Genomic DNA, 27,386 nt, shown 5'->3' on the forward strand with positions numbered 1-27,386 from the left:
TTACACCTCGTCATCGTATTCCTTGGGCGGAGACACGGCGATGACCAAATCTATCCAATCCTGGGGGAGATAGAGAGGATGAATACCAGACATGGAGTGCGTATTATATATGTCCCGCCCCCGCTGCTACCTCCCCCTCCCAAATTCCTGCCCCCCTACTACCTACCCCTCCCCAATTCCCGCCCCTGCTGCTACCTGCCCCTCCCAAATTCCTGCCTCCCCCTACTACCTACCCCTCCCCAATTCCTGCCCCCACTGCTACCTACCCCTCCCCAATATCCACCCCCGCTGCTATCTGCCCCTCCCAAATTCCTGCCCCCCCTACTACCTACCCCTCCCAAATTCCCGCCCCCACTGCTACCTACCCCTCCCCAATTCCAGCCCCCCCCTAGTACCTACCCCTCCCAAATTCCAGCCCCCCCCCACTACTATCTACCCTCCCGAATTCCGGCCCCCCATACTACCTACCCCTCCCGAACTCCCACCCCCACTGCTACCTACCCCTCCCAAATTCCAGCCTTCGCGGCTACCTACCCCTCCCGAATTCCCGCCCCCCCCTACTACCTACCCTCCCCGTATTCCGGCCCCCACTACTACCTACCCCTCCCGAATTCCCGCCCTCCCTACTACCTACCCCTCCCATATTCCGGTCCCCGCTACACCTTCCCCTCCCGAATTCCTGCCCCCCCTACTACCTACCCCTCCCGAATTCTGGCCCCCACTACTATCTACCCCTCCCGTATTCCGGCCCCCGCTACTATCTACCCCTCCCGAATGCCTGCCCCCCCTACTACCTACCCCTCCCGAATTCCCGCCCCCACTGCTACCCACCCCTCAATTCCCGCCCCCCACTGCTACCTACCCCTACCATATTCCGGCCCCCAGTACTACCTACCCCTCCTGAATTCCCGCCCCCCTACTACCTACCCCTCCCGAATTCCCGCCCCCCCTTCTACCTACCCCTCCCGAATTCCCGCCCCCACTGCTACCTTCCCCTCTCGAATTCTGGCCCCTACCTCTCCCTAATTCCCACCCTTTATCCCTCCCAAGTTCCTGCCCTCTTCACCTATCCCTCCCGCATTCCCACCCCCCCTACTACCTGCCCCTCCCGAATTCCTGCCCCCCCTACTACCTACCCCTCCCGTATTCCGGCCCCCGCTACTATCTACCCCTCCCGTATTCCGCCCCCCCCTACTACCTACCCCTCCCGAATTCCGGCCCCCACTGCGACCTACCCTACCGTATTCCGGCCCCCGCTACTACCTACCCCTCCTGAATTACCGCCCCCACTAATACCTACCCCTCCCGAATTCCCGCCCCCCCTACTACCTACCCCTCCCGAATTCCCGCCCTCCTACTACCTACCCCTCCCGAATTCCCGCCCCCACTGCTACCTTCCACTCTCGAATTCTGGCCCCTACCTCTCCCGAATTCCCACCTTTTATCCCTCCCAAGTTCCTGCCCTCGTCACCTATCCCTCCCGAGTTCCCGCCCCCGCCATCACCTACCTCTCCCGGGTTCCAACCCTTTATCCCTCCCAAGTTCCCGCCCCCATCACCTACCCCTCCCGAGTTTCTGCCCCTGTCACCTACCCCTCCCGAGTTCCTGCCTCCACCGTCACCTACCCATCCCGAATTCCCGCCCCCCCGCCATAACCTATCCCTTCAGAGATCCCACCCCTTCATCACCTAACCCTCCCCCGCTACTATCTACCCCTCCCGAATTCCGGCCCCCTACCTCTCCCGAGTTCCCACCCTTTATCCCTCCCCAAGTTCCTGCTCCCGTCACCTACCCCTGCCGAGTTCCTGTCCCCATCACCTACCCTTCCCGAATTCCCAACCCCGCCATTACCTACCCCTTCTGAGTTGCCAACCCTGTAATCACCTACCCCTCCCGAGTTCCCGCCCCTGCTGTCACCATCACCTACCCTTCTCAAATTCCTGCCCCCGCCCATCACCTACCTCTCCCGAGTTCCCACCCTTTATCCCTCCCAAGTTCCCTCCCCCGTCACCTACCCCTCCTGACTTTCCGCCCCTGCTGTCACCATCACCTACCCTTCTCAAATTCCTGCCCCCGCCCATCACCTACCTCTCCCGAGTTCCCACCCTTTATCCCTCCCAAGTTCCCTCCCCCATCACCTACCTCTCCCGAGTTCCTGCCTCCACCGTCACCTACCCATCCCGAATTCCCGTCCCCGCCATAACCTATCCCTTCAGAGATCCCACCCCTGTCATCACCTAACCCTCCCCCTCCCGAATTCCGGCCCCCTACCTCTCCCGAGTTCCCTCCCTTTATCCCTACCCAAGTTCTTGCTCCCGTCACCTACCCCTGCCGAGTTCCCACCCCTGTCACCTATCCCTCCCAAGTTCCCGCCCCCGCCATTACCTACCCCTCCTGAGTTCCAGGCTTTCGCCAGCGTGGCCTGCGCCTCCGACAACGTCACATCGGTCAGAATCTTCCCGTTCACCGCCAGAATCTCATCTCCTCTCACAATCCCGCCTGGAGGAGAGACGACGATTAATAGAAATCACCCTTCTACACTCCGCCCCATGGGGGGTGTCTGCATTTTACTCAACAACCGGATCATTCCAGTTTGGTGTATTCACAAATGTGAATAGAGAATGGGGGAGGGGGTAGAAGATGGGGGGGGGGGGTTCCAATTTCTACCACAACATTTAGGATGGGGGAGGAGGGGACTCCACTACATGTTACCTCAATCCGAATACCTGTAATCTGACCTTCATGTGACCCCAGTCCTGATACCTGTAATCAGACCTCCATGTGACCCCAGTCCGGATACCTGTAATCTGACCTTCGTATGACCCCAGTCCGGATACCTGTAATCTGACCCCCATGTGACCCCAGTCCGGATACCTGTAATCTGACCTCCATGTGACCCCAGTCCGGATACCTGTAATCTGACCCCCATGTGACCCCAGTCTGGATACCTGTAATCTGACCCCCATGTGACCCCAGTCTGGATACCTGTAATCTGACCTTCCTGTGACCTCAATCCAAATACCTGTAATCTGACCCCTATGTGACCCCAGTCCGGATACCTGTAATCTGACCTCCATGTGACCCCAGTCCGGATACCTGTAATCTGACCTCCATGTGACCCCAGTCTGGATACCTGTAATCTGACCCCCATGTGACCCCAGTCTGGATACCTGTAATCTGACCTTCCTGTGACCTCAATCCAAATACCTGTAATCTGACCCCCATGTGACCCCAGTCCAAATACCTGTAATCTGACCCCCATATGACCCCAGTCCGGATACCTGTAATCTGACCTTCATATGACCTCAGTTCGGATACCTGTAATCTGACCTCCATGTGACCCCCAGTCCGGAGACCTGTAATCTGACCCCCATATGACCCCAGGTCGGATACCTGTAATCTGACCCCCATGTGACCCCAGTCCGTATACCTGTAATCTGACCCCCATGTGACCCCAGTCCGGAGACCTGTAATCTGACCCCCATGAGACCCCGGCGGACGTTGGTCCGTATATGTGAGTAGATTAGGAATGAATTTCATGGAAGAAGAATGGAAGAGGATGGTGGGGGATGGTGGGAGATGGCGGGGGATGGTGGGAGATGGCGGGGGATGGCGGGAGATGGCGGGGGGTGGTGGGAGATGGAGGGGGATGGCGGGGGGACGATTGCACTGACCGTGTTGGTCGGCGGCCCCTCCATCGTAAATGGCGGAGACAACAATCTTCCCAATCGGAGACTCAATGCCGCCCTCTACAGCCAGATCCAGAGCTCCGTCCTGCAACAAACAACAAATACAGAACAATGAACGTCATGTGACCCGCCAGAGGAACGCCAATCCGCAAACAGAGCGACCCACCTGACGGGGAATACATACTGTACTGGGGAGAGGAGAAGAGAGCGGGATGGGGGAGAGGAGAGGAGAGGAGGGAGAGGAGAGCGGGGAGAGGAGAGGAGGGAGAGGAGAGGAGGGAGAGGAGAGGAGGGAGAGGAGAGCGGGGAGAGGAGAGGAGGAAGAGGGGAGCGGGGAGAGGAGAGCGGGGAGAGGAGAGGAGGGAGAGGAGAGCGGGGAGAGGAGAGGAGGGAGAGGAGAGCAGGGAGAGGGGAGCGGGGAGAGGAGAGGAGGGCGGGATGGGGGAGAGGAGAGCAGGAAGAGGGGAGCGGGGAGAGGAGAGGAGGGCGGGATGGGGGAGAGGAGGGAGAGGAGAGCAGGGAGAGGAGAGCAGGGAGAGGAGGGAGAGAGGAGCGGGGAGAGGAGGGCGGGATGGGGGAGAGGAGAGCGGGGAGAGGAGAGCAGGGAGAGGAGAGGAGAGCGGGGAGAGGAGAGCAGGGAGAGGAGAGGAGAGGAGAGCGGGATGGGGGAGAGGAGAGTGGGGAGAGCGGGGAGAGGAGAGCAGGGAGAGGAGGGAGAGAGGAGCGGGGAGAGGAGGGCGGGATGGGGGAGAGGAGAGCGAGGAGAGGAGAGCGGGATGGGGGAGAGGAGAGCGGGGAGAGGAGAGCAGGGAGAGGAGAGCGGACATTTCACCTTCTTTATACGAAGTTTGTCGGACGTCTTTCCCTGTAATTTGCTCCGCTGCAAACTGAGAGAAGAATCATCAATACAATATAATTATTATTCTGCTAATCTGCCACCAATCACATCCCATGTATGGGGGGGGGGGGATCTGCCACCAATCACATCCCGTGTATGGGGGGGGGGGGGAGGATCTGCCACCAATCACATCCCATGTATGGGGGGGGGAAGGATCTGCCACCAATCACATCCCGTGTATGGGGGGGGGGGGGGAGGATCTGCCACCAATCACATCCTGTGTATGGGGGGGGAGGGGAATTCTCGTGGACTCACCATGGAATACGGGTCGAAGTCCTCCACATATTTCTGGAATCCCTCGATGGAGAAAAGTGAGAGAATTATCCGGAAACAATCCACAGACAATACAGAGAGGGGGAGGGGTCACACCTGATCTGATAGAGACCACTGCCGGGGAAGGGGGGTAGAAGGCGGACACAAAGTGGAGCGCCACGTCCCAGCAATGAAGTCCCACCACGTGACATCACACACCCCCAACCACGTGACATCACACACCCCCAACCACGTGACATCGCACCCCAACCACGTGACATCGCACCCCAACCACATGACATCGCACCCCAACCACGTGACATCACACACCCCCAACCACGTGATATCACACACCCCAACCACGTGACATCACACACCCCCAACCACGTGACATCACACACCCCCAACCACGTGACATCACACCCCAACCACGTGACATCGCACCACAACCACATGACATCGCACCCCAACCACATGACATCGCACCCCAACCACGTGACATCACACACCCCCAACCACGTGATATCACACACCCCAACCACGTGACATCACACACCCCCAACCACGTGACATCACACACCCCAACCACGTGACATCACACACCCCAACCACGTGACATCACACCCCAACCACGTGACATCACACACCCCCAACCAAATGACATCACACACCCCCAACCACGTGACATCACACACCCCAACCACGTGACATCACACCCCAACCACGTGACATCACACACCCCAACCACGTGACATCACACACCCCCAACCACGTGACATCACACACCCCAACCACGTGACATCACACACCCCCAACCACGTGACATCACACACCCCCAACCAAATGACATCACACACCCCCAGCCACGTGACATCAAACACCCCAACCACGTGACATCACACCCCAACCACGTGACATCACACACCCCCAACCACGTGACATCACACACCCCCAACCACGTGACATCACACACCCCCAACCACGTGACATCACACACCCCCAACCACGTGACATCACACACCAACCACGTGACATCACACACCCCAACCACGTGACATCACACACCCCCAACCACGTGACATCACACACCCCCAACCACGTGACATCACACACCCCCAACCACGTGACATCACACACCCCCAACCAAATGACATCACACACCCCCAACCACGTGACATCAAACACCCCAACCACGTGACATCACACCCCAACCACGTGACATCACACCCCAACCACGTGACATCACACCCCAACCACGTGACATCACACACCCCCAACCACGTGACATCACACACCCCCAACCACATGACATCACACACCCCAACCACGTGACATCACACACCCCAACCACGTGACATCACACACCCCCAACCAAATGACATCACACACCCCCAACCACGTGACATCACACACACCAACCACGTGACATCACACCCCAACCACGTGACATCACACACCCCCAACCAAATGACATCACACACCCCCAACCACGTGACATCAAACACCCCAACCACGTGACATCACACCCCAACCATGTGACATCACACACCCCAACCACGTGACATCACACACCCCCAACCAAATGACATCACACACCCCCAACCACGTGACATCACACACCCCAACCACGTGACATCACACCCCAACCACGTGACATCACACCCCAACCACGGGACATCACACCCCAACCACAGGAGATCACACACGCTGAGTATAAATCATATTTATAAGTAAAGATATATTTTAAGTGGATCAATAAATCTATCACTTTTTTTTTGCATCCATCATCTCTTTAGTATCACCAATCATCACCACCCATCCCCCGTTATCCCTCCTCCCCCGTTATCCCCCATTATCCCTCCTCCCCCATCATCCCTCCTCCCCCGTTATCCCACGTCCCCCATTATCCCCTCTCCCACTGCAACCCACTGAAAACACATACAAAAAATGCATCTGTGATGCTGAAACTGGGAAATGTATCGGCCCTGAAAGAGGAGCCGTCACGTCACACTGAGCCAGATAATGGAGGAGAGCACTGCAAACTAAGGGGGGGGGGGGGTCCTGGGACTAGAGGATTACAAGACAGGAAGATGGAAGGCACTGAAAGTGAAGGGGGGTCACAGGAAGGTGGGGGTGAGTGGAGGGGGGTCACAGGAAGGTGGGGGTGAGTGGAGGGGGGTCACAGGAAGGTAGGGGTGAGGTCACAGGAAGGTGGGGGTGAGGTCACAGAAAGAAGGGGGTGAGTGGAGGGGGGGGGGAACAGGAAGGTGGGGGTGAGTGGAGGGGGGTCACAGGAAGGTAGGGGTGAGGTCACAGGAAGGTGGGGGTGAGGTCACAGAAAGAAGGGGGTGAGTGGAGGGGGGGAACAGGAAGGTAGGGGTGAGGTCACAGGAAGGTGGGGGTGAGTGGAGGGGGGTACCAGGAAGTTACGGGTGATTTGAGGGGGGGTCACAGGAAGGTGGGGGTGAGGTCACAGGAAGGTGGGGGTGAGTGGAGGGGGGTCACAGGAAGGTGGGGGTGAGATCACAGGAAGGTGGGGGTGAGGAGGGTGTGACGGGAGTCACTTTGGTTGGGGGGCCTGTGGAACCCAGCTTACCTTAGAGAGGTTGGGAAATCCCTCTCTCTGCCCCCTCTTATGTGTAAGTCACCCTGTGTCTATTAGGGGGGAGGGGTGGCCGAGGAAATGGTGGACTTCATGGACACAGAATATGGTTTGGATTACTCAAATGGGACAGTAATAAATATCAACAATATATCTCAAGAAATTTATAACACATTATTGTCACTGTGTCAGAATGATGGAACGTTGGATGAGATTTGCCTCATAGACTATTGTAGGTCGGAGACGGACAGTCTGTCACTGGTGGTCTCTTCCTATTGTCTGTATAATGGGGTGTTCTGTGTTTATACTTAGGATAATGTGTAATGTACTTTATGAGTTTGATTCCGGTAAGTCTGACCTGGAATGAGATCCCTAATTGTCCAGGTTGTCCTCCCTCACCAACAAGCAGCCAGAGTGGAGGAAACTGTCTTCCCTCCCCAGCCAGGATCCGTGCACCTGGGAGACAGAACCAGAGAAAGGTCATCCCAGCAGCCGGATGAGGATAGGGGAGATGGAGCAACCGGCTCATCTTCCCAATGGCAGCTACACAGTTCGGAGAAGAAGGAGGTCATCCTTCCTCCCCAGCAAGAGATCCACAGTCTAGGAGCGGAGGAAGCCGGTCTCCCTCCCCAACAGCTAGCCAGAGCGGATTATGTGGAGTGCCCAGCAGAAGTGCTGGCAACAGGGCAGAGTACTACCAACCTCTGCCCAACGCCCGCAACAACTGCGGAGCTCCAGGAAGCTGGGGCAGTCCAGACCCTCCCCCCAGCGACAAGCTGATGAAGTGAAGCTTCTACACCCAGCTGAAATGCTGGCAGCCAGGCAGAGAGTCAAGGACCTCTGCCCCTTACCTACTGATGACAACTATTTCCTGTGGTAGTGGATGGGACAATGGTCTCCCCAACAGCATGACAGAGTGAGCCCAGCCACCCGTCTTCTCTCCAGTGGCTGAAAGGACTCCAGGGAGAAGGGCCAGTCCACACTTCTCCCCAGCAGCGGGTATGTTCTAGGAGAGAGGCAGAGGTTGGCTGAGTAAGTAATGCTCTGTTTCAGACAATTTGTTTGGGGTACGGGCATTGCGGGACTGGAACTACGGACTAACTTTGAAGTCAACCCGTCTGGGGTCCCCTCCTGTGTTTCCGAAACGGAAGAGATATGACAGGAATTACTTTGGTTGGGGGGCCCTTGGAAATCCCTGTCCCAGCTCCTCAGGATGTCCTCCTGGGGGGGCTATATACTCTGTGTGAGTTTGTCAAATAAACATTCCAGTTTTATACAAGCTATTTGTTGGCTAGTCCTGTATGTAGGGCGGCTATAATATCTGATGTCTATGGAGGACTGGAGGAAGCCATATACTGACGGAAGCACTCAAGCACAGTGTGGGTCTGTTCCGTCACGGGGAGGGGGGGGGGTGTCACAGGAAGGTCGGCGTGAGAGGGGGGGGGGGGGGTCACAGGAAGGTGGGGGTGAGGGGGGAGTCACAGGAAGGTGGGGGTGAGGGGGGGGGTCACAGGAAGGTGGGGGTAAGGGGGATCACATGAAGTTGGGGGTGAGGGGGTCATAGGAAGGGGGTGAAGAGTCACACCAAGCAGAGGTAGGTACTTGTCTCTTGCTGGATTGGAAGGGCGTATTGTAGACCACCATCCGCTTCAACATCTCGGGGGGCTGCAGGAATATGAATTGCAGAGAAATGAAGGCGCTGGTCCTCTGGGGGAGAATTTGGTGTGGAAGGAAATGTGGGCGGAGCCCCATGTACTGGCAGCTCAGCGCCCCTCCCCTATGCTCCACCCACAATTACATCACTCACCAGGGGGTCGGCCTTCGGCGCCGTTCTCAGCAGGAAGTTGGTGTCGGGAGGCAGCATGACCGGTTTTGATGGGATTGGCACGGGAGGGCGGCGGTGGGTTGGTGGGCTGGGCGCCATCTGCTGTATTTCCCAACATGGAGGTCAGCGGAGAGGAAGAGGTTATTGTGAATCATCGAACACACAGCGAGCGCCGTCACCGCGCGCACACAGCGAGCGCCGTCACCGCGCGCACACAGCGAGCGCCGTCACCGCACGCACACACACAGCGAGCATCGTCACAGTCACCACGCACACACAGCAAGCGCCGTCACCGCGCACACACAGCAAGCGCCGTCACCGCGCACACACAGCAAGCGCCATCACCGTCACCGCGCACACACAGCAAGCGCTGTCACCGCGCACACACAGCAAGCGCCATCACCGTCACCGCGCACACACAGCAAGCGCCGTCACCACGCGCACACACACAGCGAGCACCGTCACAGTCACCACGCACACAGCGAGCGCCATCACCGTCACCGTGCACACACAGCAAGCGCCGTCACCGCGCACACACAGCAAGCGCCATCACCGCGCACACACACAGCAAAAATACCAACACAGCACCCCCAAAATCCCCTCACCCCAACATAGCCCGGCCCTCCACACACATACCAGCGGGTTGCTTGATGCGGAGGAGATTTTACTGACATTTGATGTATTCCGTACAACCTGTGGAGAGAGCCTAATCACCATCACACAGAAACACCCCCCCTCCATCATACAGAGATCCCCCCTCCCCATCATACAGAGATCCCTCCTCCCCTTCCCATCACCATCAGACAGAAACACCCCCCCCCCACCATCATACAGAGACCCCCCTCCCCTTCCCATCACCATCACACAGAAACACCCCCCCCCACCATCATACAGAGACCCCCCTCCCCTTCCCATCACCATCACACAGAAACACCCCCCCTCCATCATACAGAGATCCCCCTTCCCCCCATCACCATTATACAGAGACCCCCCCCCCTCCCCTTCACCATCACACAGAAACACCCCCCCCCCCACCATCATACAGAGACCCCCCTCCCCTTCCCATCACCATCAGACAGAAACAACCCCCCCCCCCCCACCATCATACAGAGATCCCCCTTCCCCCCATCACCATCATACAGAGACCCCCCTCCCCATCATACAGAGATCCCTCCTCCCCTTCCCATCACCATCAGACAGAAACAACCCCCCCCCTCACCATCATACAGAGATCCCCCTTCCCCCCATCACCATTATACAGAGACCCCCCTCACCTCCCCATCACCATAGAACAGACCCCCCCCCCTCCCTGTGTGCATGATTATCCCTCAGGGGAGGGGCACTATGTACAGGATTATCCCTCAGGAGAGGGGCACTATGTACAGGATTATCCCTCAGGGGAGGGGTACTATGTACAGGATTATCAATCAGGGGAGTAGCACTATGTACAAGATTATCCCTCGGGAGAGGGGCACTAAGTACATTAATATTTTCAGAGAGGGGCACTATGTACAGGATCATTCCTTGGGGGAGGGGCACTATGTACAGGATTATCCCTCGGGGGAGGGGCACTAAGTACATTAATATTTTCAGAGAGGGGCACTATGTACAGGATCATTCCTTGGGGGAGGGGCACTATGTACAGGAATATTTCTGGGGAGGGGCACTATGTACAGGATTATCCCTCAGGGGAGGGGCGCTATGTACAGGATTATCCTTCAGGGGAGGGGCACTATATACAGCATTATCCTTTAGGGGAGGGGCACTATATACAGGATTATCCCTCAGGGGAAGGGCACTATGTACAAGATTATCCCTCAGGGGAGGGACACTATGTACAGGATTATCCCTCAGGGGAAGGGCACTATGTACAAGATTATCCCTCAGGGGAGGGGCACTATGTACAGGATTATCCCCTGGCAGGCGAATACAATATCTATAGCTCCAGGGTATTCCCGTCAGACCTCCAGTTGCCCTCTACAGGACATGCTAGGACCTGCAATTCATTGCTGACCCCTCGGACAGGGAAAATGGACATCTGATTGGTTGTTGGTATAATAAAGACCAGACACTCCAGGTGCAGCGAGTGCTCGTCTATGATTGGCCGGTACCTTTGGGCTCGGTGGGTAGCTTGGCTCCGGATTGGAGGATCTCATGGCAGATCGCCCTCTGTAGTTCTTCAGCTCATCAGAGAATGGCAGCGGCGGGCGGGAGGAGCCGATGGGAGGAGCTGACACAGGAGGGGGCGACTGTACTGGAGACGGCAGATGCATCCATGTTGGCTGTATAGGGTTTGTCCAGGAGGGCCCTGGTGGGGCCGGGGGAGCGCTCCTCCTTAGCATTGTGACGTTGTGGGATGGAGAGGAGCGGGGGATGTTAGGTGAGGGTGTTGGGTGGGGGGAGGGAGGTGGGGGTGCAATGCGTTTCACAGGACGAGCGATCTCCTCTCCATGAACCTCATCCAGATCCGTGGTGTGAAGCTGGAGGCCGCCGCCGCCAAACTTCCTAGCAGCCGTTACAGTCGGTGGGGGAGAAGCAGAGGCAGCTGGACGTCCTGTGGATCCCTGCAACCAATGACGAAACGCGTGTAAAGAGAACCCATCTACACAGCACAGCGCCGACTGTTCTCTACAGGGACTACAATACCAGGGGGTGCAAGACACGACTGCTGGACAAGGAAGGGTTAATATATCGGGGTGCTCCCTAAAGGAAGGTATGGGAAAGGTTAATGTATAGGGGCACTCCCTATAGGAGGGGCGGGAAGGGTTAATGTATAAGGGTGCTCCCTATAGGAGGGGCGGGAATGGTTAATGTATAGGGGTGCTCCCTATAGGAGGGTGCGGGAAGGGTTAATGTATAGGGGCGCTCCGTATAGGGGGTGCGGGAAGGGTTAATGTATAGGGGCGCTCCCTATAGGAGGGTACTGGAAGAGTTAATGTATAGGGGCGCTCCCTATAGGAGGGTGCGGGAAGGGTTAATGTATAGGGGCGCTCCCTATAGGAGGGTGCGGGAAGGGTTAATGTATAGGGGCGCTCCCTATAGGAGGGTGCGGGAAGGGTTAATGTATAGGGGCGCTCCCTATAGGAGGGTGCGGGAAGGGTTAATGTATAGGGGCGCTCCCTATAGGAGGGTACTGGAAGAGTTAATGTATAGGGGGCGCTCCCTATAGGAGGGTGCGGGAAGGGTTAATGTATAGGGGCGCTCCCTATAGGAGGGTACTGGAAGGGTTAATGTATAGGGGGCGCTCCCTATAGGAGGGTGCGGGAAGGGTTAATGTATAGGGGCGCTCCCTATAGGAGGGTGCGGGAAGGGTTAATGTATAGGGGCGCTCCCTATAGGAGGGGCGGGAAGGGTTAATGTATAGGGGCACTCCCTATAGGGGGTGTGGGAAGGGTTAATGAGGGGCGGGAAGGGTTAATGTATAGGGGCGCTCCCTATAGGAGGGCGGGAAGGGTTAATGTATAGGGGCACTCCCTATAGGGGGTGTGGGAAGGGTTAATGAGGGGCGGGAAGGGTTAATGTATAGGGGCGCGTCCTATAGGGGGTGCGGGAAGGGTTAATGTATAGGGGCGCTCCCTATAGGAGGGGCGAGAAAGGGTTAATGTATAGGGGGCGGGGTGGGAAGGGTCATGTGATCTGGCAGCGGGTGGCGCTTACCTCGTGGGCGTCGTTCTCAGCAGACGAGATTTGCTCCAATCGGGTCTGACACAATCTCTCCACCCAATGCTGAACCTTCTCCGACTCCTCCAGATCCTCCCGCTCCGTCTCCGACACCTGGTCACATGACAGATGGTCAGCCAATCACAGCACACGGCCACATAGAATCCTACTATATGGATAGGAGAGTGGGAGTTGTAGTTCTACAAGAGCAGAATCCACAGCAGAGCCTATATACGGGTCCGGTATACAGAGCGGGGTATTTACGGGTCCGGTATACAGAGCGGGGTATATAGGAGGGGGGTATATAGGAGGGGGTATATATAAAGGGGTATATACGGGTCCTGTATACAGAGCGGGGTATATGCAGGTCCGGTATACAGAGCGGGGTATATAGGAGGGGGGTATATATAAAGGGGTATATACGGGTCCGGTATACAGAGTGGGGTATATACAGGTCCTGTATACAGAGCGGGGTATATACGGGTCCTGTATACAGAGCGGGGTATATACGGGTCCGGTATACAGAGCGGGGTATATACGGGTCCGGTATACAGAGCGGGGTATATACGGGTCCTGTATACAGAACGGGGTATATACGGGTCCGGTATACAGAGCGGGGTATATACGGGTGGCGGCGCGGTCTCGCTCACCTCCTGCACCAGCCGGTTGATCTTCAGCTGCTTCTCCTTCTCCAGCCTCCCCTCATTCTCCTGGGCGAGTTTCTCCTCGAACTCCACCTCCTTCTTACTCTTCTTCTGCTCCGTCAGACTCTCCACCTTCGTCTTCCTCCGCCCCTTCCCCTTCTGGGGGGAAATCAAAGGGTGACCCCCAGAAATGAGATCTGTGCCTGGGATTTCTCATTATGGCCTGTGGGGGGCGCTGTGCAAACCACACCACATTCAAATAGCGCCAACCCACCGACCCCCCGCTGGTCTGATAGCAGATCGGGAAAGGTGGAACAACACAGCAAACACAAACCGAGAGCCAATCAGGAGAGAGAATACAAACCCAAATCCATGGATACAATCCGTCCGTCCAGATCTGAGGCTTTCTGTACAAATCTAATGCTGGGCTGGACCTAGGAAGGATTGACGCGCCCCGCAGCCCGGGGAGGATTGACGCGCCCCGCACCCGGGAAGGATTGACGCGCCCCGCCCCCCGGGGAGGATTGACGCGCCCGCAGCCCGGGGAGGATTGACGCGCCCGCAGCCCGGGGAGGATTGACGCGCCCCGCACCCGGGAAGGATTGACGCGCCCCGCCCCCCGGGGAGGATTGACGCGCCCCGCAACCCCGGGGAGGATTGATGCCGCCCGCACCCCGGGGAGGATTGACGCGCCCGCAGCCCGGGGAGGATTGACGCGCCCGCAGCCCGGGGAGGATTGACGCGCCCCGCCCCCGGGGAGGATTGACGCGCCCGCAGCCTGGGGAGGATTGACGCGCCCCGCAACCCCGGGGAGGATTGACGCGCCCCGCACCCCGGGGAGGATTGACGCGTCCCGCACCCCGGGGAGGATTGACGCGCCCCGGGGAGGATTGACGCGCCCCGCCCCCGGGGAGGATTGACGCGCCCCGGGGAGGATTGACGCGCCCCGCCCCCGGGGAGGATTGACGCGCCCGCAGCCCGGGGAGGATTGACGCGCCCCGCCCCCGGGGAGGATTGACACGCCCGCAGCCTGGGGAGGATTGACGCGCCCCGCAACCCCGGGGAGGATTGACGCGCCCCGCACCCCGGGGAGGATTGACGCGTCCCGCACCCCGGGGAGGATTGACGCGCCCCGGGGAGGATTGACGCGCCCCGCCCCCGGGGAGGATTGACGCGCCCCGGGGAGGATTGACGCGCCCCGCCCCCGGGGAGGATTGACGCGCCAGGAGCCCGGGGAGGATTGACGCGCCCCGCCACCGGGGAGGATTGACGCGCCCGCAGCCTGGGGAGGATTGACGCGCCCCGCAACCCCGGGGAGGATTGACGCGCCCCGCACCCCCGGGAGGATTGACGCGTCCCGCACCCCGGGGAGGATTGACGCGCCCCGGGGAGGATTGACGCGCCCCGCCCCCGGGGAGGATTGACGCGCCCCGGGGAGGATTGACGCGCCCCGCCCCTGGGGAGGATTGACGCGCCCGCAGCCCGGGGAGGATTGACGCGCCCGCAGCCCGGGGAGGATTGACGCGCCCGCAGCCCGGGGAGGATTGACGCGCCCCGCAACCCCGGGGAGGATTGACGCGCCCCGCAACCCCGGGGAGGATTGACGCGCCCCGCACCCCGGGGAGGATTGACACGTCCCGCACCCCGGGGAGGATTGACGCTCCCCGGGGAGGATTGACGCGCCCCGCCCCCGGGGAGGATTGACGCGCCCCGGGGAGGATTGACGCGCCCCGCCCCCGGGGAGGATTGACGCGCCAGGAGCCCGGGGAGGATTGACGCGCCCCGCCCCCGGGGAGGATTGACGCGCCCGCAGCCTGGGGAGGATTGACGCGCTCCGCACCCCGGGGAGGATGGACACCGCCTGCACCCCGGGGAGGTTTGACGCGTCCCGCACCCCGGGGAGGATTGACGCGTCCCGCACCCCGGGGAGGACTGGCGCGCTCCGCACCCCGGGGAGGATGGACACCGCCTGCACCCCGGGGAGGATTGATGCCGCCCGCACCCCGGGGAGGATTGATGCCGCCCGCACCCCGGGGAGGATTGACGCGCCCCGCACCCGGGAAGGATTGACGCGCCCCGCACCCCGGGGAGGATTGATGCCGCCCGCAGCCCGGGGAGGACTGACTTGCCCCGCACCCCGGGGAGGACTGACTCGCCCCGCACCCCGGGGAATATTGACAAGCCCCGCACCCCGGGGAGGATTGATGCGCCCCGCACCCCGGGGAGGATTGACGAGCCCCGCACCCCGGGGAATATTGACAAGCCCCGCACCCCGGGAAGGATTGATGCGCCCCGCACCCGTTATCAAAGCCTTTTCAGGCCTCTTGGTGCTGCCAGTAAGGATTTTAGCTGCATTGTACTGGGGCAGTATTGCACCTGATCCAGGTACAGACTGTGAGCAATGGTGGGGAAGGAGAGCTCAGAGTTAGAGAATAAAAAGAAAACACAGAAAGTAAGAAATGGCCGATCTGCAGAGAGCCAATCCATGCAGAGCACTCAGGGAGATGGAGGCTGGCCTGTATGGGATAGGTGGAGGAAGGAGCACACACCGTACCTTTCTGAGAGTTGGGAACTTCCCCTCATAGCGATAGAACCAACCGAACGCTGAATAAGAAGATAACAGAGTCACCCCCATCCACAATCACCCCTCCCCCACATACCAACCAATGGCCGGCCATAGACAGGGTCACATGACAACACAACGAATACAGAACATGCTGGACGTGGATGGGCCAATCATGAGCAGATCGTTTTATGGGGGACCACCAAATGTCCCCCGAGACCCTCTGTATCTTATCAACCCCCCCCCCCCCCACTCCCCTCACAGATACAGGGGGATGGTTTTCACAAATTTTGTATGGTTAAGATGACATATGATGTAAAAATACCCCCCCCACTCCCCCCCCCCCTGCACTCCAATCTACTCCTCCCCCCCCCTGCACTCCAATCCACTCCTCCCCCCCCCCCTGAACAATACAGAACGGATTACAAGATGTAAAGTATAAAGAGAGATCATGTGAGGAAAAACAAAAACACTGTACTATATATCCCTCCCCCCCCCATATACAATCACAGTACACCCCCCATACACAATACACCCCCCCCTACACAATACACCCCCATACACAATCACAGTACACAATACACCCCCCATACACAGTACACCCCCATACACAGTACACCCCCCCTACACAATACACCCCCATACACAATCACAGTACACCCCCCATACACAATACATCCCCCCCCTTATACACAACCACAGTACACAACACACCCCCCATACACAGTACACCCCCCCCTACACAGTCACAGTACACCCCCTATACACAATACACACCCCCCCTCATACACAATACACCCCCCCCCCTACACAATACACCCCCATACACAATCACAGTACACCCCCCATACACAATACATCCCCCCCCTTATACACAACCACAGTACACAACACACCCCCCATACACAGTACACCCCCCCCTACACAGTCACAGTACACCCCCCATACACAATACACACCCCCCCTCATACACAATACACCCCCCCCTACACAATACACCCCCATACACAATCACAGTACACAATACACCCCCCATACACAATACACCCCCCCATACACGATCACAGTACACAATACATCCCCCCCTTATACACAACTACAGTACACAACACCCCCCCCCATACACAATCACAGTACACAGTACACCCCCCCTACACAATACACCCCCATACACAATCACAGTACACCCCCCATACACAATACACACCCCCCCTCATACACAATACATCCCCCCCTTATACACAACCACAGTACACAACACCCCCCCCCCCCATACACAATCACAGTACACAATACACCCCCATACACAGTACACCCCCCCTACACAGTCACAGTACACCCCCCATACACAATACACACCCCCCCTCATACACAATACACCCCCCATACACAATACATCCCCCCCCCCCTTATACACAACCACAGTACACAACACCCCCCCCCCATACACAATCACAGTACACAATACACCCCCCATACACAATACACCCCCAGTATTTACGGGCCCCGGTATTTAGGGGACACTGCTGTTTGGTAGGTGTATGCTGGGGGATCCGTGGGGTGGTCTTGTTTCTGATTCATGTCCTGATCTCCCCAAAACACACCGACTCTGGGAACTGGAGGTTCCATTATTGGGGCCTCTTCACCTTAAACCAGCAATGATTGTAGATGTTAATGTACCCCGCTCAAACCTCTGGGGTCCCCTACCATAATGTGTAGGTAGGTCTCTCCCATAGTGTGCATCCTAAGGGGCTTCCTCTCATTGTCAATTGGATGTCCTATTGTTCCTGTCTGTCCTCTCAATGGTAATTGGATGTCCTATTCTGCCTGTCTGTCCTCCCATTGGTAATTGGATGTCCTATTGTTCCTGTCTGTCCTTCCATTGGTAATTGGATGTCCTATTGTTCCTGTCTGTCCTCTCATTGTCAATTGGATGTCCTATTGTTCCTGTCTGTTCTCTCAATGGTAATTGGATGTCCTATTGTTCCTGTCTGTCCTCCCATTGGTAATTGGATGTCCTATTGTTCCTGTCTGTACTCCCATTGGTAATTGGATGTCCTATTGTTCCTGTCTGTCCTCTCATTGGTAATTGGATGTCCTATTGTGCCTGTCTGTCCTCCCATTGGTAATTGGATGTCCTATTGTTCCTGTCTGTCCTCCCATTGGTAATTGGATGTCCTATTGTTCCTGTCTGTCCTCCCATTGGTAATTGGATGTCCTATTGTTCCTGTCTGTCCTCCCATTGGTAATTGGATGTCCTATTGTTCCTGTCTGTCCTCCCATTGGTAATTGGATGTCCTATTGTGCCTGTCTGTCCTCCCATTGGTAATTGGATGTCCTATTGTTCCTGTCTGTCCTCCCATTGGTAATTGGATGTCCTATTGTTCCTGTCTGTCCTCCCATTGGTAATTGGATGTCCTATTATTCCTGTCTGTCCTCTCATTGGTAATTGGATGTCCTATTGTTCCTGTCTGTCCTCCCATTGGTAATTGGATGTCCTATTGTGCCTGTCTGTCCTCCCATTGGTAATTGGATGTCCTATTGTTCCTGTCTGTCCTCCCATTGGTAATTGGATGTCCTATTATTCCTGTCTGTCCTCTCATTGGTAATTGGATGTCCTATTGTTCCTGTCTGTCCTCCCATTGGTAATTGGATGTCCTATTGTGCCTGTCTGTCCTCCCATTGGTAATTGGATGTCCTATTGTTCCTGTCTGTCCTCCCATTGGTAATTGGATGTCCTATTGTTCCTGTCTGTCCTCCCATTGGTAATTGGATGTCCTATTATTCCTGTCTGTCCTCTCATTGGTAATTGGATGTCCTATTGTTCCTGTCTGTCCTCCCATTGGTAATTGGATGTCCTATTGTGCCTGTCTGTCCTCCCATTGGTAATTGGATGTCCTATTGTTCCTGTCTGTCCTCCCATTGGTAATTGGATGTCCTATTGTTCCTGTCTGTCCTCTCATTGGTAATTGGATGTCCTATTATTCCTGTCTGTCCTCTCATTGGTAATTGGATGTCCTATTGTTCCTGTCTGTCCTCCCATTGGTAATTGGATGTCCTATTGTTCCTGTCTGTCCTCCCATTGGTAATTGGATGTCCTATTGTGCCTGTCTGTCCTCCCATTGGTAATTGGATGTCCTATTGTTCCTGTCTGTCCTCCCATTGGTAATTGGATGTCCTTTTGTTCCTGTCTGTCCTCCCATTGGAAATTGGATGTCCTATTGTTCCTGTCTGTCCTCTCATCTAAGTGTTTATACTTGTAATAATGTGTGTTGTACAGGACTTCATATTCAGGGTTGTGGGTGCGGAACGGTCGGTCTGGTCACCTAGGCTGGTTTAGGTGATTAGTTAATTAGCTCATGTTCATGATATCACTGTCAGCTATTCGTTGCTAGAGGTGGAGAAGAGTATTTTATATTGGCTGTTCCTTAGTTATGGTAATTATATTCCTGTATAGTTTCCTTTGTATACGATAATGTAATCAGGCATCTGTGTGTGGTATATAAATTCTCTTTGAGTTTTCAATAACCAGCTTTTAGAGCCCATTCACACTGAAGCGGCATGACTCTGTACTACTTCGGCGCGACTTGCACGGACTTCATATAATGAATGTCTATGCAAGTCGCTCCAAGGTCGCCCCGAAGTAGTACAGGACCCTTTTTCTAAGTCGGAGCGACTTGTGTCACTTCTATTAGAACCGGTCCTGTACTACACAATGGACCGCGACTTGTCAGGCTGATCAAGTCACCTGACAAGTCTCGATAGTGTGAATGGAGGCTTAGGATTTTCACCACCCTACATTGTGTCCCGACTAGTGACTGGGGGGGCTGCGGGACCCGGTATCCTGTTATCGGGCAAGGGAAGCTTATACGATGGACATACTCCTCGAGTACCGGGGTCCATCACAAGCACCACACTGCCCCACGATGTAAGATCAGTAAAGGATTCTGGGTAATTAATAGACACACTATGGTCCTCCAAATAGAACCGATACCCTTATCTGCCAATCACCTGGATGGACCAGTCCTTTAAAGCTGCATCCTCCGTGCAGCGCAGGGAGGAGCCAGCATCAGGCATTGGTCTCTATTGCCAGAGTCAGGACCGGACCGAGGAGGGAAAGGAGGAGATCAGAGACTCAAACCTGCTTGTGTGCGTCGCCCGGCGTCCCGCTCTGCGTCAGTCGCTCATCAGCTGGAGGAACAGAGGAGGAAAGAGTGACACCAACAGACCTACAGAAAGGAGTGACCCCCCCCCAATTCTGCATCTACATGAGGGCCCGCCCGCTCTACACAGAGGACCACCCACCCTACACAGAAGGCCTGCCCACCCTACACAGAAGGCCCACCCACGCTACACAGAGGACCACCCACCCTACACAGAGGACCACCCACCCTACACAGAAGGCCCGCCCACCCTACACAGAGGACCACCCACCCTACACAGAAGGCCCGCCCACGCTACACAGAGGACCACCCACCCTACACAGAAGGCCCGCCCACCCTACACAGAGGACCACCCACCCTACACAGAAGGCCCACCCACCCTACACAGAGGACCACCCACCCTACACAGAAGGCCCGCCCACCCTACACTCACCCTAAACAAAAGGCCTGCCCACAATACAAAGGGGACCCACCCACACCAAGGTCCCATCCACACTACACAAAAGGCACGCCCACACTTTACCCACTCTAAACAGAAGACCCGCCCACACAACCCTAAATGCCCAATCACAATTGCCTGCTTTTGTCAGATGCAGTTTCTTTTAAGATAAATATGAACGCAAAACTCACAATGACTGCGTTTCCATCCACCAAACATCAACAAAAGGTGACCGGGGTCCCAAGTACCCCCATCCAGAGAATGACCCCCAGACCAGTGTGACCGGGGTCCCGAGTACCCCCATCCAGAGAATGACCCCCAGACCAGTGTGACCGGGGTCCCGAGTACCCCCATCCAGAGAACGACCCCCAGACCAGTGTGACCGGGGTCCCGAGTACCCCCATCCAGAGAATGACCCCCCATACCAGTTTGACCGGGGTCCCGAGTACCCCCATCCAGAGAATGACCCCCAGACCAGTGTGACCGGGGTCCCGAGTACCCCCATCCAGAGAATGACCCCCAGACCAGTGTGACCGGGGTCCCGAGTACCCCCATCTTGAGAATGACTCCCAGACCAGTGTGACCGGGGGCCTGAGTACTCCCAGATAATGACCCCAGTCCAGTGGGGGCCTCCCATGCAGAGAGTGACCCCCAAGCCAGTGGGGGCCCCCCATGCAGAGAGTGACCCCTAGACCATGTGACCAGACTCCCCATCCCGATAATGACCCCCAGTCTAGTGGGGGCCCCCATGCAGAGAGTGACACCCAGACCAGTGTGACCGGGGCCCGGAGTACTCCCATCCAGAGAATGAGCCCCAGTGTGACCAGGCCCCCTCATCCAGATAATGACCCCCAGTCTCGTGGGGCCCCCCCATGCAGAGAGTGACCCCCAGACCAGTGTGACCAGGCCCCCCATCCAGATAATGACGCCCAGTCTAGTGGGGCCCCCCCATGCAGAGAGTGACCCCCAGACCGGTGTGACCAGGCCCCCCATCCAGATAATGACCCCCAGTCTCGTGGGGCCCCCCCATGCACAGAGTGACCCCCAGACCAGTGTGACCAGGCCCCCCATCCAGATAATGACCCCCAGTCTAGTGGGGCCCCCCCATGCAGAGAGTGACCCCCAGACCAGTGTGACCAGGCCCCCCATCCAGATGACCCCCCAGTCTAGTGGGGCCCCCCCATGCAGAGAGTGACCCCCAGACCAGTGTGACCAGGCCCCCCATCCAGATAATGACCCCCAGTCTAGTGGGGCCCCCCCATGCAGAGAGTGACCCCCAGACCGGTGTGACCAGGCCCCCCATCCAGATAATGACCCCCAGTCTCGTGGGGCCCCCCCATGCACAGAGTGACCCCCAGACCAGTGTGACCAGGCCCCCCATCCAGATAATGACCCCCAGTCTAGTGGGGCCCCCCCATGCAGAGAGTGACCCCCAGACCAGTGTGACCAGGCCCCCCATCCAGATAATGACCCCCAGTCTAGTGGGGCCCCCCCATGCAGAGAGTGACCCCCAGACCAGTGTGACCAGGCCCCCCATCCAGATAATGACCCCCAGTCTAGTGGGGCCCCCCCATGCAGAGAGTGACCCCCAGACCGGTGTGACCAGGCCCCCCATCCAGATAATGACCCCCAGTCTCGTGGGGCCCCCCCATGCACAGAGTGACCCCCAGACCAGTGTGACCAGGCCCCCCATCCAGATAATGACCCCCAGTCTAGTGGGGCCCCCCCATGCAGAGAGTGACCCCCAGACCAGTGTGACCAGGCCCCCCATCCAGATAATGACCCCCAGTCTAGTGGGGCCCCCCCATGCAGAGAGTGACCCCCAGACCAGTGTGACCAGGCCCCCCATCCAGATAATGACCCCCAGTCTAGTGGGGCCCCCCCATGCAGAGAGTGACCCCCAGACCAGTGTGACCAGGCCCCCCAGTCTAGTGGGGCCCCCCCATGCAGAGAGTGACCCCCAGACTAGTGTGACCAGGCCCCCCAGTCTAGTGGGGCCCCCCCAGCTCGCAGTCAATGGATGAAGATGTGAGTGAAGTGATGACGCCGCCGTCCTCCAGACTCAGCAGATGTTCGGTAGCCGACCTCTAATCTCTGAGAAGAACATTCCCGGGGAGGATGCAGCGCACGGCACGGCCCTGAGGCTCATTAATGAGGGAGGCCGGTGACATTTATTCTCATGTAGCGGCTTTCCCATGACATGTCTGTCCCTTTGTTGTGTCCCCGGGGGCCCCACTCTGGGGTCAACGCCAATGGAAAACACGTGGGCCACGGATGCCGGACGGCGTCACCGCATATCCCGGAGCAGAAAGGTCCTTTCCATGATGTGCAGACTGAGGACTACAACTCTCATCATAACACCCAGAGAGGGGAGGAGCCTCTATCTACATATTAACACTCGCAGTGCCAGAGATTCCCTGTGATTGGGGGAACTCCGACTTTTCCATCTCACAGAACGGCTAATACCATCCAGCCTCCGAATTCTATGCCCCCCTGTGTGAGGCCTCCGAATTCTATGCCCCCCGTGTGAGGCCTCCGAATTCTATGCCCCCCGTGTGAGGCCTCCGAATTCTATGCCCCCCGTGTGAGGCCTCCAAATTCTATGCCCCCCGTGTGAGGCCTCCAAATTCTATGCCCCCCGTGTGAGGCCTCCAAATTCTATGCCCCCCGTGTGAGGCCTCCGAATTCTATGCCCCCCGTGTGAGGCCTCCGAATTCTATGCCCCCAGTGTGAGGCCCCCCGAATTCTATGCCCCCCCGTGTGAGGCCCCCCAATTCTATGCCCCCCCGTGTGAGGCCTCCAAATTCTATGCCCCCCGTGTGAGGCCTCCAAATTCTATGCCCCCCGTGTGAGGCCTCCGAATTCTATGCCCCCAGTGTGAGGCCCCCCAAATTCTATGCCCCCCGTGTGAGGCCTCCAAATTCTATGCGCCCCAGTGTGAGGCCTCCGAATTCTATGCCCCCCCCGTGTGAGGCCTCCAAATTCTATGCCCCCCGTGTGAGGCCTCCAAATTCTATGCCCCCCGTGTGAGGCCTCCAAATTCTATGCCCCCCGTGTGAGGCCTCCAAATTCTATGCCCCCCGTGTGAGGCCTCCAAATTCTATGCCCCCCAGTGTGAGGCCTCCAAATTCTATGCCCCCCGTGTGAGGCCTCCAAATTCTATGCCCCCAGTGTGAGGCCCCCCGAATTCTATGCCCCCAGTGTGAGGCCTCCGAATTCTATGCCCCCCGTGTGAGGCCTCCAAATTCTATGCCCCCCGTGTGAGGCCTCCAAATTCTATGCCCCCCGTGTGACGCCTCCAAATTCTATGCCCCCCGTGTGAGGCCTCCAAATTCTATGCCCCCCGTGTGAGGCCTCCAAATTCTATGCCCCCCGTGTGAGGCCTCCAAATTCTATGCCCCCCAGTGTGAGGCCTCCGAATTCTATGCCCCCAGTGTGAGGCCTCCGAATTCTATGCCCCCAGTGTGAGGCCTCCGAATTCTATGCCCCCCGTGTGAGGCCCCCCAAATTCTATGCCCCCCGTGTGAGGCCCCCCGAATTCTATGCCCCCCGTGTGAGGCACATACATGGACCTACCTTTGTGTCTGGCAGGGGGGCTGCGCTGTCTGGGGGGGGTCGATTGTTTTGAGCTCTTCGGTTGCTCCTTTTGACCCCAATCTTCCTCCCAATCCTTCTTCATCTTCTCCTCCTGAGAGGCGATCCTGGAAGAGGGCGATAGGGGTTTTCATGGCAGCACTCCGGGACGCACACAGAACTATTTCCTGGGGGGGGGGGGGGGGATTTCATGAACAGTATGACCTCAATATAGGGAGCCCTCGTGCTCCTGCACCCATCGTGACCTCAATATAGAGGGAGTTCAGGTGCAGGAACCCATCGTGACCTCACTCCACAGATTGCTGGTCTGTGATTGGTCTCCCTTTTGATTATTCCAGCTCTGCACTGAGAATTACAATCAGGACCGAGGACTCAGGAAATCAGAAATCTCCTTGTGACACCACAACCCACCTCTCCATCTCCCTGCGGTATCGCTCCTCTTCATCCGCCATCTTCTGGGAGATTTCCATCTTCCTCCTGCCAGACAGGTCAGACAATATAAAATATAATACACCCCTCCCCCCCCCCAAACCATTGAACAGACACATCCACCAAACCCATCACCTCCTCCTCCTCACCAGACACCTCCACCTCCTCCTCCTCACCAGACATCTCCACCTCCTCCTCCTCACCAGACACCTCCACCTCCTCCTCCTCACCAGACACCTCCACCACCTCCTCCTCCTCACCAGCCATCTCTACCTCCTCCTCCTCACCAGGCATCTCCACCTCCTCCTCACCAGACACCTCCACCTCCTCCTCCTCACCAGACACCTCCACCTCCTCCTCACCAGACACCTCCACCTCCTCCTCACCAGACACCTCCACCTCCTCCTCACCAGCCATCTCCACCTCCTCACCAGCCATCTCCACCTCCTCCTCACCAGACATCTCCACCTCCTCCTCACCAGACATCTCCACCTCCTCCTCCTCACCAGACATCTCCACCTCCTCCTCCTCACCAGACATCTCCACCTCCTCCTCACCAGACATCTCCACCTCCTCCTCCTCACCAGACACCTCCTTCTCCTCCTCCTCACCAGCCATCTCCACCTCCTCCTCCTCACCAGGCACCTCCACCTCCTCCTCCCCACCAGACACCTCCACCTCCTCCCCAGACACCTCCTCCTCCTCACCAGACACCTCCTCACCAGACACCTCCTCCTCCTCACCAGACATCTCCTCCTCCTCACCAGACATCTCCACCTCCTCACCAGACATCTCCACCTCCTCCTCCTCACCAGACATCTCCACCTCCTCCTCCTCACCAGACATCTCCACCTCCTCCTCCTCACCAGACATCTCCACCTCCTCACCAGACACCTCCACCTCCTCACCAGACACCTCCTCACCAGACACCTCCTCCTCCTCACCAGACACCTCCTCCTCCTCACCAGACATCTCCACCTCCTCACCAGACATCTCCACCTCCTCACCAGACATCTCCACCTCCTCCTCCCCACCAAACACCTCCACCTCCTCCCCAGACACCTCCTCCTCCTCACCAGACACCTCCACCTCCTCACCAGACACCTCCTCACCAGACACCTCCTCCTCCTCACCAGACATCTCCTCCTCCTCACCAGACATCTCCACCTCCTCACCAGACATCTCCACCTCCTCCTCCTCACCAGACATCTCCACCTCCTCCTCCTCACCAGACATCTCCACCTCCTCCTCACCAGACATCTCCACCTCCTCCTCACCAGACATCTCCACCTCCTCCTCACCAGACATCTCCACCTCCTCCTCCTCACCAGACACCTCCTTCTCCTCCTCCTCACCAGCCATCTCCACCTCCTCCTCCTCACCAGACACCTCCACCTCCTCCTCCTCACCAGGCACCTCCACCTCCTCCTCCCCACCAGACACCTCCTCCTACTCCTCCTCACCAGACACCTCCTCCTCCTCACCAGACACCTCCACCTCCTCACCAGACACCTCCTCCTCCTCACCAGACACCTCCTCCTCCTCACCAGACATCTCCACCACCTCCACCTCCTCACCAGACATCTCCACCACCTCCACCTCCTCACCAGCCATCTCCACCACCTCCTCCTCACCAGCCATCTCCATCTCCTCCATCTCCTCACCAGTCACCTCCTCTTCCTTCCTTCTTACCAAGGTCACCTCCACTTTCTCATTAGTCACCACCAAACCCCTCAGTCCTCTCCACCTCTCGCTCATCTATTCACTCCCCCGCCTGACACCTCCATCTTCCCATCAGTCACTTCCATCCCCCTTCACACCAGTCTCCTCTATACTGGTCACTCCCACACCAGTCTCCTCTATACTGGTCACTCCCACACCAGTCTCCTCTATACTGGTCACTCCCACACCAGTCTCCTCTATACTGGTCACTCCCACACCAGTCTCCTCCATACTGGTCACTCCCACACCAGTCTCCTCCATACTGGTCATGCCCACACCAGTCTCCTCCATACTGGTCACTCCCATACCAGTCTCCTCCATACTGGTCACTCCCACACCAGTCTCCTCCATACTGGTCACTCCCACACCAGTCTCCTCTATACTGGTCACTCCCACACCAGTCTCCTCTATACTGGTCACTCCCACACCAGTCTCCTCCATACTGGTCACTCCCACACCAGTCTCCTCCATACTGGTCACTCCCATACCAGTCTCCTCTATACTGGTCACTCCCACACCAGTCTCCTCCATACTGGTCACTCCCACACCAGTCTCCTCCATACTGGTCACTCCCACACCAGTCTCCTCCATACTGGTCACTCCCACACCAGTCTCCTCCCCCCTCACACCGGTCCCCTTAGTCACTTACACCTTCTCTTTCTCCTGCTGCTCTTTCAGGATTTTGTTGGTCTCCATGGCGAGTCTCTTCTGTCGGAGGAGCTCCTGGCGCTCCAGCTCATGGCGGTTTTGTTCTACCAGCTTCTCGTCTTCGGTCATGAAGAGTTCCCGGCCCTGCAGGAGACACAGAAATCCAGGAGTAGTGCCGGGGTCAGGTTGGGCAGGAGAGGAAAATGCCTTGGGCCCCTTATCAGGAGGTTGTGCAAAAAGTACAGGACCTGTAACCTC

General features: G+C 57.4%; 1 protein-coding gene across 1 annotated transcript; it reads right to left on the reverse strand.

The window, feature by feature from the left end:
* On the reverse strand, window positions 1-27,386 carry USH1C (USH1 protein network component harmonin; the record flags this gene model as incomplete). Its single annotated transcript, XM_082276047.1, is given in 16 exon segments — window positions 1-60; window positions 2,390-2,499; window positions 3,675-3,774; window positions 4,522-4,536; window positions 4,538-4,576; window positions 4,843-4,884; window positions 9,044-9,106; window positions 9,249-9,368; window positions 9,903-9,959; window positions 11,378-11,830; window positions 12,924-13,040; window positions 13,577-13,729; window positions 16,125-16,174; window positions 24,312-24,436; window positions 24,741-24,806; window positions 27,130-27,386. Coding segments are annotated over 16 exon segments (1,698 nt in total). The 5' UTR covers window positions 27,258-27,386.

Source organism: Pelophylax lessonae (assembly GCF_965119305.1).
Source record: "Pelophylax lessonae genome assembly, contig: HAP1_SCAFFOLD_254, whole genome shotgun sequence".
In the NCBI taxonomy this organism is placed as follows: Eukaryota; Metazoa; Chordata; class Amphibia; order Anura; family Ranidae; genus Pelophylax; species Pelophylax lessonae.